This window comes from Coptis chinensis, chromosome 1, assembly GCF_015680905.1.
Source record: "Coptis chinensis isolate HL-2020 chromosome 1, ASM1568090v1, whole genome shotgun sequence".
Classification (NCBI taxonomy): domain Eukaryota; kingdom Viridiplantae; phylum Streptophyta; class Magnoliopsida; order Ranunculales; family Ranunculaceae; genus Coptis; species Coptis chinensis.
The window spans coordinates 19,077,991-19,092,601 of NC_141456.1; the positions used below are offsets into that span (position 1 = coordinate 19,077,991).

A 14,611-nucleotide genomic window follows, 5' to 3' on the forward strand; every position below is an offset into this window, starting at 1 on the left:
TTTCGGTAACACACGCTACCACTTTGTCTTTCTGGAATAATGAAAATTTGCCGAGACACACACTCCTTGCATGGAAGTTCTATCATGAGATGGTACCCACTAGAGATCATTTATCTAATATTATGTTTATCCCTAATAAATCATGTCTTCTATGTGGAAATGTGTTAGAAAGTGTGCACCATCTTCTGCTGGCCTGCCCATTCACAACTGCTTTGTGGTTTCAAACACCATGGCTGTTTCATCTAGAGGAATTCAAGCTATACTCCTCTAAGAGGTGGATTGACATTTGGTTCAAGCCACCCCCTGATTGGCCTATAGAAACTAAACAGTGGACCAAATTCTGCCTGCTTCTTTACTATAACATCTGGGTGGACAGATGTAACATCCTCCATACCAAGACTACACCTTCTATTAACAGAATAAGCAAATTAAAGTCATAAAAAATTTCTTCGACCTTATTATTATACCTAGTCCCAATACAAACAATCTGCTTTTGTCCACCACTGTTAAATGGTTTCCTCCTCCAAAGGATCATCTTAAGTTGAATGTATATGCCAGATTTCTTAAAAATAAAAAACAAGCAGGTTATGGGTATGTGTTGAGAGATGACAAAGGCAAATTAGTGGTCACAGGGAACAAGCACAAGCTGCTCTACCGGTCTGGGCAGGAATCGATTGTAGAGGACTTCTCAGAGCCATTAGTTGGTGTCCAAAAAGCACCTCCTTAAAGCTTCATGTGGAGTTGGAGGTGAAAGCTGCAGTTGATTATATGGGAAATAAGACTTCAAACCTTTCTTGGACAACACAATTGATACTTTCAGATGCAGCAAATCTTTTTAAACATTTTGGTTCTGTAGATATTAATTATGTACCCAGAAGTGGAAACTTAGTGGCACGGAAGCTGGCGACTTTTGCTTCTACAAATCCACAGTACAAGAACTGGACAATCACCCCTCGAAACAATGAGGACAACTTTCAGTTTATATTCCCTAGTTTTCCTTGTCAGATAGTTCCAATATGACTGAAACAAAGCCTGGAGCATGACAATGCTAATGTAATCCTTTGTTGATATAAATAAAACACCTTGATTACCAAAAAAAAAAAAAAAAAAAAAGTAAAACTATAAAGGTTGGGTGTTAGGACAAACTTTGTGGTAGAAACGTTTGCTATCTTGGAAAGTTTGGAGATTGCTATTTTTTAGCTTAAATGGGGCCTTGGCATTGATCTAAGCATTTTCTATACAAGTATCGGTAAAGAAAACTAAAGTTACAATGTGGCTATACCTGCACTATAAAACCTTTACAGATGAAGTCATCAAATCTTCGATTCTTCATCATGCACAACTCACAATATGTACAAACAACCTATTAATTTTCAAATGTATATGTCCAAAACGTATACTGTTTGAGTTTTCACGATTCAATATATATGAGCTTCAGAGGCACTCTTAGTTGAAGCAAGTTGCAATGTTGGTGGTAGAAACGCTACGCTTCCTTGTTCAAAGATGGAGCAACACTGTGCAATTGACTAGAAGTGGTAGGAAAGAATTCATCCCACTTCAAAATTTTCAGAGCATTAGTGTTCTCTCCCCCACAATATCGGTTTCCCTGTACTTCAAACACCGCTTCCCACTACGGATGAAATTGCAGCTTCCAAGGCTGTACGGAAACTCGGGTCTGATGTTATTGCCTTGGTAGCAGCAGCAATGGTTTCAGTACTCAAAGGCTGCTGAGGAGGACTTGGGTTGTTCTCTGCCATGTAAGGAATGTATTCTTTGTTTTTTCCTCCCACCATTGGGTTTTTGTAGTAGGATTGAGTCCCACATTCTGAATATCCGTTGCTCCAAGATGCTGGTGTAGTACTGGACTCCAGAGAAGAAAAATTCAAACTTGTTGGGGGGAATCTATTAATTTGATAAGGTGTATACAATGAAGACGACGATGATGGTGCAGTGAGGTCAAGGGTGATAGTAGGGTGAGATGAAAATGAAGAGTTTGGTAAGTAGATCTGCCTTGATTTGTAATTATCTGGAAAGCTCAAGTTCAGACTATGTAGATTGGCACAAGTATTGGTGGTTGAGGTTCCAAGTGGATGGGAGCTTGTTGAGCCGGACAGTAGCATACAGGCGGCTGCACTGGTGCTTGAAGCCATAGCTGTAGCTGACATTGGTAGTGGATGATTATGAGTTCCTTCATAGGTGGTTATCAAGATGGACATGTCCTCAGAACATCTTTGCACCTGGAATTAAAGAAACAAATATGTGAAAAGTATACAGAATACAAGGACCGTTGAACGGGAGCTACTCTCTTGAGTCTCTTCTATGAATTTATGAAGCATTGGTTCAAGGTTCATTATACATTAGGAGAGGAGATGAAGCACATTTTCCAACTAATGTATCAACAGAGAAATGGCCTAATACATGTAAAATCCTCGAATTAATGAAAAATGTAATAGAATTTGATACCTGCTTTCTTACTGGGCATGTTGGTCCAACTGTGCAGCGAAAGTATGCTCGAGGGCAGGGATTCCCTTTTGAGATTTTCTGTCCATATTTCCTCCATTGGCATCCATCATTCATCTGTAGATTATAACAAGTTTGTCAATTTCCTATCTGGGTTTTGTGATTTTTAAGGCTTGTCACTCTGTCTCTTATGTAAAATTAATCTTCGTTGTTCTGACACACTCGTGTAATGAATTATGTTCGTACTATAATTTACTTCTTCTTTCTTTTGGTTGAGAAGTTCATAGTGTACGTCTATGTACGTGGTTCTACACCAGAACGGCAGAACTGCAACAATTTTTTTGTTACTCGGCTTTATGAGACCGCTTATCAAGTGCTTCCATATACACCATATAAAATTATAAACTATTCCACTAGTCATACCCATGCATAACCATGCACAACAAGTTTTCTTAGAAATATCAAAATTGAAAAGTTATAACGAATAGTTACCGTTGGGGCATCACATCTTGCTCTCACGGATACCCTAGCTTTCTTCGGATGGGTCTGTTCTGGAACTTCATCTCCTTCACTCCTCATCGTCTTAATAATTTTACTCAGTGGCCATTGTTCTCTAATCTCAACTTCCTTTGGTACAATACTTCTATTTTCGAGACTTGTGTTCTTCGATGTTTGGTATGAATTAGGGACTTCAAATTTGCAGTCCAACCCAAGAGCTAGGCCTTCTTGCAAATCATCATTCTTTTTCAATTTGCCTATGTTGCTATATTTTTCTTCTATTTTGAACGCGCTAGAACTTCTTCCCAAACTAAGAGAAAAGAATTCATGAGCCTCTTGAATTTGGTCTTGATCTGTCGAAGTAATTGTTAGAGTAGACTTCTTATCTTGATTTTGTTGGACAGTGTTAGAGAAGTCTTTTTGAAGAGACTGGTATTGCTTCAGAATATGGCTTAACAGTGTCTTCAATCTTTCATTTTCTTCTCTCACTTCTCCCATTTTGGTTTTTGCAGATTCAAGCTGATAAGATTGAAAAGTACATCAGTACATCAGTAAATCAGTTTATAACTTTGATCTTCCATACCCGGCCAAAACAAATTAAACAAAACAAAGAATGGTATCTAATATGCAGTTTTGCGCCTTAATTAGCTTCCTCTTTATGTCTTCCATGGTCCATACGGTTATTCGGCCATATCCTTTAGTATATTACTTCTTGGAAAACAACTTTGGTATTCAAAAGATAATGATTTAATTCCTAATAGTACCGTAATGTATACATTGTTTCCAATCAATTAATCCTAAATATGTAAAATTGTGCAATCGTTTTGAATTTTGGAATTTCATTAACATCTGTAGTCATTAGGCATGATATCTTCAGTACGTCTTCACTCTTCACTGTCTCCATATACTAAATAATCATCTTGTGTCAATTTGAATCATTTAAATATTTTTTCTTTCTTAGTTATTTTAAAAGCATTTAAGCAAGCAATATATATGTAATCTACTTCTTAATCAGGTCCTAATTTTGAGTAGAATTAAAACTGTCTATGGAGTATGGACTAGCTAGCTAAAGTGAACTTGTTCTCATATCATAATCATAGATATATATGTAGTACCTGCTTGATAGTTCCCAAATTCTTTTGGTCAGATGATGGTGGATTCCAAGTGCTATCGTCATCATGAGCTTTCCTTTTATTTCCGCTAACCTGAAAAACCAGCATCGATCTGCTATAAGAAAACAAGGATCCAAAAGGAAATTATATTGATCGGAGCTTGTACTGTTGAGTAAAAATACTCAAACTTATAAGTAATATGTCATCCTAACCTACATACATAATCATGCAATAAAAAGGTAAAAAACTGTTCATTACTATTTGAACTTTCATACTCCTAGTGTCCTAGAATAACCTCTTAAAGAATACACATATTATCGTCAACGTGCTGAAAAATGAAATGGTACGAACTGAATATTTGTCATGAAAACCATTGATCATTGTGAAAGCATGCATGATCTGTATTACCTTGTAAAGTCTAGATCCTTTGTACTATGGAAAGGATCTACACTTTACAAGGTAATACAGATCATGCTTTCACAATCATGCATCCATGAAAATGATCAAGGACAACCGAACTTATTCAGTTATTTGAGAAGTACATACAAACAAATTAAAAAAAGTTTAAAGAGATTAGCAACCTTTCCAGTGTTATTTGTTCCAACATCTTCACCATCAGATTCAACTCTAGTCTCTTCTTTCACCATAAGACCTTCCATACTGGATCTCCTAAAAGTCTCCTCCATGGCTTTGAAGATGGTTTTGAACACTGCAATAATATTACTACATGTCTCTAGCTTCTCATTATAAAGAGAGCAACCTCTTTTTGACTTTGCTTACTAAAAACTATCCAAAATTCAAACCCAACTGATTCACTCATTTTACATTGTCAACAGCCCAGTTGCATCCAATAAATAAACCAAAACAAGCCAGTTGATTTTATTTTCTAAAACCCGGGAAGAATTCAACTTCAACTTTGAAGGTATATGAAATGTTATTTTCTTCTAGTGAGTAGATCTAGTGCTCCAAGTTGCTTAGTGTCTTATCAGGCTAATTGGCACATCAAATCCCTTTTCTTGGTTTCGAGTCTTAACCTTTTAAAGCCACTTTGCGATGGTTCCAGCACCCGTATAAATCGGTCGATTATACATGTGCACAAAGAAATTTTCACCGCCCTTAATCTTACTTTGCGGTGAAACTTTTCTTATAGAATCAAACAAACAATATGTAGCTAATAATAAGCTAAATTAAATGCCTCTAGTTTGTTCCCAAAATTTGCAACATTTCGGATTTTAGGTTCATAATTGCAAAAGGCTAAAGAGAGTTCCACATGGTACAAATTAAAGAGTCTTGAGATATCTCCATAATAGCTACATAACTAATGGACTACTCGATCGGAGTAAAGGATCACGATAAATAAAGACAGAGAGTGCTTGAAGCCGCATTGTTCGGCACACACCATTTACTATCTCCATAGAACTTTCGTAGTGAAGACTGAAGAGCGCAAGTAAACGTCACAATTGGTCGCTTGGTCTCCAGTCAAACTTCCACGTACGGCGTTGTCATGTCTCTACGACATTTCTTTTTATCGTGTGTTGTTGGTTTACCGGAATATTATGATATATATTCTTTTTTCAGTCTCATATCACGGTGACCGACACGTTATTACAAGTTTACATGCAAGAAGCAGTATGGAACTATGGATTATGTGTCCAATAAGAAAATTATTTTCTTCCAAAAAAAAAGTACAAGAAATAATAGCAAAGCAATGTACTGTGTCAATTCCTCAAGCTCAATATATAGAATCAAGTTTTTCAGATCAGTTGAATTGGTATCCATCCAAGCAAATGGATTTTGGCTTTCTGCTAAATTTAAAAGAGGCCAATTTGACAATATCCAAAATAGAAAATGTGTATCACTCGGGCGGATGTGGGGAGAGAGGGGGACCCAACTTTCGGTCGAAAAAAAAAATTCATTATAATAGTGTATAATTTCACCCCAAAAACAAATATTTGTAGTATATATTAGTAGTAGCAACCTTCTGCAATCCTAGATCTGCCCCGTCACTCATTCAGTGCGTAGGTGGTGCAAGTGTGCACCAACGTTCATCAATTTAGAGTCTAATTGTCCACATTTTGCACACTTCCTCGATCACCTTTAAGATTTTAACACATACTAAAATTCTAAAAAGAACAAATATTATTGTATATATTTTCTTAGGATAATGTACGTAAATGCTGCAACCTGAAATGGAGGTGGACCAAATCTAAGCACATGAACACCAATCTGGATCCAGAATTAGGACTAAATGGGCCAACCTAAAATGTCCAAGGCGGAAATGTCAACCGAGTGATGAACGGTGTGAAGACTTTCACATTGAAGATATTAATAGTCCAGTCATTTTATTTTTTTTTGGTGAAGTCCGGTGATTCCAGTCATATGGTCTAGCTGCCTTATCATATTCACGTCCCCTTCAAGTTTCATACTTTCTTCTCGGAATTTTCTTTATGACATTGAATGATCTGAATAGGACTTTTGTACATAATCATAAGAAAGATATTTTGCTTACTAACCACATGTATAACAAAATAATTAATTATGCTCGGCATTCGTGTACAAATATTTTATTTATGTGTTAATAATTTCTTAATAAACTCACTTTTGATCAGCTGGCGCATTCCCACCCCCAGTCCCCAACTAACCAAAAGATGGCCGGATATAGACTCAAATGGACTTTTCTATTATAGCCAATCTAGAAATTTAAATTTGTGGAACATAGTCCCCCTCTACGATCTATGGTACAAAATGCCAAAAAATCGTGATTTTTGCAGACAAAGATCTAAACTACCAAGTACCAACCCCCAAGTAATCCATGAATCAGATTTGATATGAACATAATTTGCGTGATGAAGAATAACAATACTACTTAAAATAAGCATCTCCCACCAACCAAAAGATTAGGCCATATTTGTTTTGTCTGATTGTTATTATAGAATAAAGAATTTTAGCTATATCCTAACAATTTGTTAATGGCGTGCAATCATGGTTGTATTTTGGTGTTCTGTAGGTCCACGTCGTCAATGTGGTTCCTTTCCAATTGTACTAACTTCTACATAGATGACTTTTGAACAGGAAAACTAAGTTGGATCAAAGAGCTGAAATGAGTTGAAATTCGTTCTCAACAACTTGGAAGAATATGTCCTTTTATTCCGGAAAACTTGCATTTTTCCTTAGTTTCAACGACTATGGCGCCGTTTTCTTACTTAGACTAGTAAGCTCAACATAGGCCTACATAGGCATTTCACAATTACGTTATAACCGTGGATCACGATGCTTGTTAAGCCCGTGACAAGTCACAACTCACAAGATCTAGTTGGACCCATTCCAGGTCCGTGATCCAAGTACCCAAACTATGCTTTTACTCTTGGGCCTGTTCTTTGGAAATGCTCCATGATCTTTTCACTTTGCTTTTCTTTTTGGGTTCTGTATTGGGCAACCACCAAATTCGATTGGGCAGCCTCCAACCCAAGCCCAACAAGAAGCCCAATAACAATAGCCCATACCCCCCCACACCACCTCAACGCATACCGGTTACCATTTTTTCGAACTGTTTTAGCCGGTATCATCTCTCTCGCAAGACTAAACCTAAAAAAGTAAAAAAAAATAAAAATTTTGAGTTTTCTGTCGTGTTCATACTACAAATTAACACTTAATTAATATAAATAACTCAAAAGTTTGTCCAACTAATACTTGAACAAGTCTGGAAGGAAGGTTTAGAAAATTTTCGACAGGCTTGGCACGAAGGCAATCCATCCAATACTGATAAGGTTGTTTGTATAAACCCATTGAATACCGATGTTGTATAAATCCATTGTATAAACTCATTGAATACTGATAAGGTTGTTTGGAAGTACCAAACCGAATTAATGTTTGAAAAAGCCCCAAACAACCCAGCGAGGTCGTTTGCAAGGTGCCCCAAACGACTAAGTGAGGTCGTTTTGTATATGGGCCAAACGACCCAGTGAGGTCGTGTGAATGTCTTTGTTTTTTTTTTTTTTTTTTTTTGGAATATTCTTTGTATATTAGTTGTACGAATTAATATAAGATTTTTGAGTTATTTGAATTGTGCATGGAAGGATTGTTTTGAGTTAAAAACCCGAGAGTTTTGTCTCCAACGACATGAGCAGACCGCTTGAATGTACACAGAAACAATATGGAGCGGTTGTTGTTTGAGTGTACACTCAAACGACATGGCGAGACCATTTGAGTGTACACTCAAATGACCTGGGGATTTCAACATGGCGAGACCGGTTGGATTGGTTGTTGGGCTTGGGCCCAATACAAAATTTTCTTTTTTAGAAAATGGCAAACTTGTAATATTTTTTTTTGTGAGTTGCCCAATGCAATTCCATGAGTGCCCGATTAAACTATCTTATTTTTTTTCACTTTTCCAGTCTTTCCACCGCCAAGGAACTAAATTTCAAGAATATTTCGAAGAAGGTTTTTTTTTTTACAAAACTTTCATTAAATTTACTAAAAATATTGAAAATGCAAATAAAACTACTATTAAAATCTTTATTTATATTGAAACCAACAAAATCGTCTTAAACTCCAATTCTTGAAATCTCATCGTATATTGATACTTAAACATTGGCATATATCAAAGTCCAAAGCCAAAAATATTGCCTATCAAATTTTGACTAGTCTTTGTATCCCCACACCATCTCTAAGTGCGGCCCCACCAGTAAGGCTACAATGACCCACTTATTTGAACCTATTGATGTGTCAAAAGTCTTAATCGTTGATGTACATAGAAATATGTGTCAGTGTGTATTGCCAAACCAACATTATCTAAATAGTGAGTCGCAATAATAGGTCTAAAAAGTAGGTCCGTGTAGCCACTACTCGCGACCCCACTCACTAACTAAATCAATAGAAAGAGTTGTAGTTACATTTTTACCCCCAATAACCCACTAAATATTACAATAGTCTGTGCTGGAAAATATTGAAATTCATAATAGAAGTGAGACAAAATTGGCAAAAACATTACCGAAAAGAGAGACAAAATCTCTATAGGTAGACTGCTGGAGGGCAGAATATTTATTGGGTAATTGCCTAAATTGGCCATGATAAAATCACATTGTGCTCCAACCAGCCATGCCTTTTAATTTTGACCTTTTTAACGGGTTTTTTACCCTTTTGCCCTTCCTTACAACACTCTCTTTCCTCCTGCCACACTCTCTCTCCTCTGCAACACACTCTCTCTCCTCTTGTACTTCTGATGTTGACATGCACAATAATGTTTATCCGTTAGATTCTCTTAGCAATACGTACTAGCGATTAATGACCGTTGGATATCAACTCAGCAAAAATGAAAACGGACTTTAGCTATTGTGGGAATCAGGAATCCGCAACTTATGGATCTACTATCAGCAACTTTTTCATTATTTTTGTAATTCAAAGACGAGACAATATTTACCTCGTTTTTTGTGCCAATCTCAAAAAGTTTTTACAAAGCTCTAAAGCTATACTTTTTTCTTTGGGTTCTTCTTTTTTGTTCCTCTACTCTGTCTTCTCCTTTTCGATTTTTCTAAGAATTTTGATGGATGAAAACAACTCAAACCTCAATAATGGCCAGTTTTGATGTTTGTTTAGTTGTCTTTAGTGTTGGTTTATTTCTACGTAGGTTTATGTTTCAGTTTGCTTATTTGTGGTTTTATGTAGAAGTGTGAGTGTTTTTATATAAGGTTTCCATGGTTATTTACCATTTCCATGTTGATTTTGTTGTCATAGTTATGGTATTTATACAATGTCATAAATGTAGAACAATAAATGAAAGAACTTTATTGTCGTTTTATTAAAAGCTCCTACTTTTTATTGTGCTAACTTTGTATTTTTGCAGGTTCATTCGATATGCTTATTTATTATGATGGCGAGATGAAATCTAACAAGCATGGTGTGATGAAGCATCTAGGGGGTGAGGTGAAATTGAGAGTGTTTGATGTGGATACTCCCTTTGAAGGATTCATGTGTCTTGTTGAAGCTGTGTCATCGCGCATGAGATTGGGTTTTTCTATTAGGTATTTGATGAACAAGTCCCCTTGTAGAATTGATGAAGAAACCGACTACTTGAACATGATTAAGAAGCAGAAGAAGACTCCAATGAAAGCAATGAAAATTTGGGTTATCAATGAAGCAATCGTCATCACACCATGTGGTTTGGGAGCAGGACAAATTAGAAAATCAAGTCCTGAACAACCTATTGTGAAGAACAAAAAAGTTCGTACTGAGCTGTTTAAAGTAGATAGTGTTACTCCTGGAAAAAGTGGTGGACAACCTAGAGTGCAGAATAAACTGGTTGGTAGTGAGCTATTTAACAAGAAATGGTTAGAAGTGCAAGTCCTTGATCAAGTTATGGAATTCCTAGTACGAAGAAGAAACAAGTTTGTAGTGAGTCGTTTAAACCTTTTCTGCCAAAGAGTGCTTGTCATGGATCAAGTGGTGAAGAACATTGCATGAAAAAGAAACTCAATGAAGAAATTCCAATAACTGATTCTCCAAGAAAACAATCTTTTTTGAAAGAAAAAGTGCTAGCTCGACAGAAATATTCTTTCAATCAATTTAAACTTGTGGGCGAACCAATAGGTAAATCACTAATTTTATTTTAGTTATTCTTAGTTCCAGTAAATGGTTTGGTTGCTGACAGTTATAAACGTTGTGTTCCCCAGACAGTCCGCTAGAACAACCTTCAACTGCAACTCATCAATTGCAAGATGTTGAAAATGTCCTATACAGCTTGGAGACGTTCGAAAAGGTCATGGCAGGTGTGGGATAGCAAACATGTAGTACACCTGTAAATATGTTAGTTACTGATATATCCCTGTTAAATTACTCATATTTAGTAACCATTTTGGATTTGTTCCCAAAGGGAAGCTCAAGTGCAGTTGGTAGCTGCAAATCAATAGACGAAAGGATACCTCTTGCAATTGTCATTGAAGGTGAGCAGTATAAACATTACAGGGGATAATTATAGTTTGAGTCACTGATAGTCCATTCACTAATGATTGACCTATTGTAATGCAGAGGATGATCCTACTGGTGTTGAAGATGCTGATCAACCAGACTATGAAGAGTTTGATTCGCAAAATCCATATGGAGATACAGCTAACATTCCTGAAGAATACATAATTGCCAATCTTCGAAGTAATGAAGAGGTTGAATTTCAAAATGAAGATAAAGTTCAAATACTAAATGATTTAGTTGATACAGCTGACATTCCTGAAGAAAACATAATCGGTAGTTCTCGAAGTAATGAGGAGGTTGAATTTCAAAATGAATATGAAGATGAAGTTCAAATACTAAATGATTTAGTTGATACAGCTGACACTCCTCAAGAAAACATAATCGACAGTTCTCAAAGTAATGATGATGTTGAATTTCAAAATGAATATGAAGATGCTGTTACGGGTGAAGTTGTGGTAGTTGAAGATTATGATGATGATCAAGTTGAAGAATACGATCGTGATGATGGTGATATATGGTAGACTCCGAATTGAAGTCAAGAGTATTTATGGGGGGGACACACCTATGACAGTTGTGAATGATGGCGATGGGGAAGGTGAGATTGATTTCGAATTGGAGGGAATGGTTGATGCTAGGGTTTTTGGTGCTAAAGATCTGAATTCTGAGGACCTACGTCAAGGATGTGATCCTTTGTGTGGTTCTCATAGTCCAAAACCCCTCCGAACCAAAGTGAGGTTGTAAATCCTTGTAATGAGGGGTTGAAGTTTGTACCCCCTAAAGTAGGTCAGCACTACGCCACTCGAGATGATCTTGTGAAAGACATGAAATCTTATGCAATTGCACACATGTTTGATTTACGTCGTTGCAATACTACCTCCCAAAAGTTGGTAATCAAGTGTAAGGCAACTAACTGTCAATTTCATTTGTATGCAAAACCTGCAACTGGGTCTGATATGTTGGTGGTTATAACTTTTAGAGATGCACACACTTGTGCACAATATAAGGCTGTTTCAAAAAATTCACAACTAGACGCAAAGTGGCTTTATGAAATTTTTATGTCCAAGCTTAAGGACAATGAAGAACTAACTGCAAAGAACCTTCAGTTGGAGGTGAAACAGGCACAACTAACTGATGTGACGTATTAAGTTGCGTTGAGGGCCAAAGAAATTGCGTTAGAAAAGGTCAAAGTATTATTGTAACTGTCAGCAACTATGAGGATAACTAGTAGCAATATGTAAAGTCTTAATACAATTCTTTTTTTTAGGGTATACTATGAAGAACATCTAGTTGTACACCGAAATATTCTTTATAGTATGCTATGAAGAACATGTATCATCTTTTCGATTAACTTGTATCTGTCATGGCGTGTAACTGTTAGGAAAGTTAAATGACATGTAACTATCAGCCACTAAATAAGTAATTGTTAGGCATATGTAACCTGAGATGGTGTATTTTTTTTTTTATGTAGATAAGGGGCAGCTTCAGTCAATCATACCAGATGCTGCCAATTTATTTTAAAAAACTTAAGAAAATTGATCCAGATTGCCACACTGATATAATAACAACAAGCGAGCACATGTTTGAGCGTTTGTTTCTGAGCTATGGCGTAACTGTTCGTGCCTACAAAAGGTGCCTTCGTCCGTTGATTATGATTGATGAAACTTTCATGAAGGGTAGATACAAGTCTGTCATCCTCACTGCTCTTTCTGTTGATGGAGATAGTCATTGCTTTCCAATTGCAGTTGTTGTAGTCCCAAAAGAGAATAATGAACATTGGGATTGGTTTCTTCAAAAACTCAGAGATGTTGTAGTTGGTCCTACAGATAAGTTTGTTCTATTATCAGACAGGCATACAAGCATTCTCCAGGCAGTGCCAAAAATCCTTCCAAATGCGTACCATTGCTTTTGTGTACAACATATCTCTAACAATATCAGCAAAGAAGACACCAAAGAGAGAGTTAAGGCCGTAGCAGAAACATATGATAAAGCTGACTTTGTGAGAATCATGTATCACATTTGGTGTAGTGATAGTAAAGGTTACGCAAAAATAATAAAGATTCCTAAGGAACAATGGTCATTTGCCTATGCTGAAATGAGAAGGTATGGAATTTGTTATACAAATCATATCGAGAGTTGGAATAAGATGATTATGCCTGAGCGAGCTATGTCAATTACATCTATGCTAAATGGTATTCGAATGAACATTATGAGACACTTTTATGACTATTGGGTCATGGCTTCGAAGCTGAAGACAAAGCTGATGAAATCAGCTGAGGATGTAATCATTTCCTCTCGTTATGTTAGTCGGTCGTTCACTACAATAAGGGCTAGTGAGTACGTATACTCGGTTACCAGCGTAGGGCGCACGGATATAGTTGACCCACTAAATAAATGTTGTACATGTGGTTTTTTTTCAACAAGTTGGTATTCTTTGCAGCCATGTAATGAAGGCCAATGACGATGGTCGGTTATGTGCATATGACTTCTGCTTGCCGTGTTACTTAAAGGAAATGATGATGGATACCTATCAAGAGAATTGGACACCGATGAAGGGCAAAGAACAGTGGCATTGGGGAAGTTACAACATCATGGTTTGTCCTCCCACAGATGAGGTAATGCCTGGCAGGCCCCAAAAGAAGAGGAAACGTTCTAAAGAGGAGGGTGTGCCAGTGCAAAGGAGAAGGTGTAGCCGTTGTGGTGCCCTTGGACACAACAGAGAAACCTGCCCTAATACGACAAATGATGCTGCTTGGATTGACTTTTCAGCTGGGATTTCGGTTGAGTTTACCAACGAGGACTTCAATTGAGTCAACCGTTAGCGACATATAGAAGTACTGTCAATGATAAGTAGCCAAAACTGTATTATAAAACCCCGTAGAGACGTACATTTCGGTCATTTTTGTGCTTAATAATCATGAAATAATCGCATCTTCATGTTTTTTGCAGGTTGGAGCAACTAATGCAAAAATGATGATAAAGCCAGCATTTAAGCACGAAATAGGGAGTATACATAAGCCTTCCGATCAAGCCCACATGAAGCCCGACAAAATCCGGACTAAAGCCCAAATACTCAAATAGTACAGAATCCAGTTAGAAACAGGATTACGTGCACAGAAGCGTCAAACTTCCGAAGCCCATATCTCTTGAACCAGAACTCCGAATGCGATGAGTAAGCTGCCGAGATGATCAATGAGATGAACTCTACGCATAAGCGGGAAGTTGTAAAAATGCCAAAAGACCGGACCGCCACTGGACACTGCACATGGACCCACTAGGCAAGCCCACAAGATTTGATGAGTCATCATGAAAATCAAGACAAAGGTGCAAATAATTGGTGCAAATTTGACACCTTGTATGAAATTAATGAAGTGGTTGGATTTAGGTGATGATTATCTAAAAAAAGAGAGGTGTCAAATAGGGGTTACTTTTGGATAAGAGAAAAGTAAATGAGGGGGGAGTGTTTCACGTGGGAAAAGAGAAAAAGGTTCTCTTATGTAAAGGGGGGCTGATTTTGGGAGTGGACTAGCATTTACTTCCTTGACTTTTATTTCTTTTACATGCCTTGTCTTTACTTTTTG

General features: G+C 37.0%; 2 protein-coding genes across 2 annotated transcripts; one reads left to right on the forward strand and one right to left on the reverse strand.

Annotated features, from left to right (window-relative positions):
* Nucleotides 1–1,219: 1,219 nt before the first annotated feature.
* Nucleotides 1,220–4,968, reverse strand: LOC147522693 (WRKY transcription factor 72A-like). The gene is given in 6 exon segments (XM_086594764.1): nucleotides 1,220–1,615; nucleotides 1,617–2,237; nucleotides 2,464–2,577; nucleotides 2,953–3,477; nucleotides 4,074–4,163; nucleotides 4,652–4,968. Coding segments are annotated over 6 exon segments (1,587 nt in total). The 5' UTR covers nucleotides 4,757–4,968; the 3' UTR covers nucleotides 1,220–1,483.
* A 6,629-nt stretch (nucleotides 4,969–11,597) lies between these two features.
* Nucleotides 11,598–13,840, forward strand: LOC147522694 (protein FAR-RED IMPAIRED RESPONSE 1-like). Its single transcript, XM_086568286.1, has 4 exons — nucleotides 11,598–11,730; nucleotides 11,817–12,142; nucleotides 12,502–13,367; nucleotides 13,471–13,840. The coding sequence occupies exons 1-4, from the start codon at nucleotides 11,598–11,600 to the stop codon at nucleotides 13,838–13,840; spliced, it is 1,695 nt and encodes a 564-aa protein (XP_086424412.1).
* The last annotated feature ends 771 nt before the right edge of the window (nucleotides 13,841–14,611 follow it).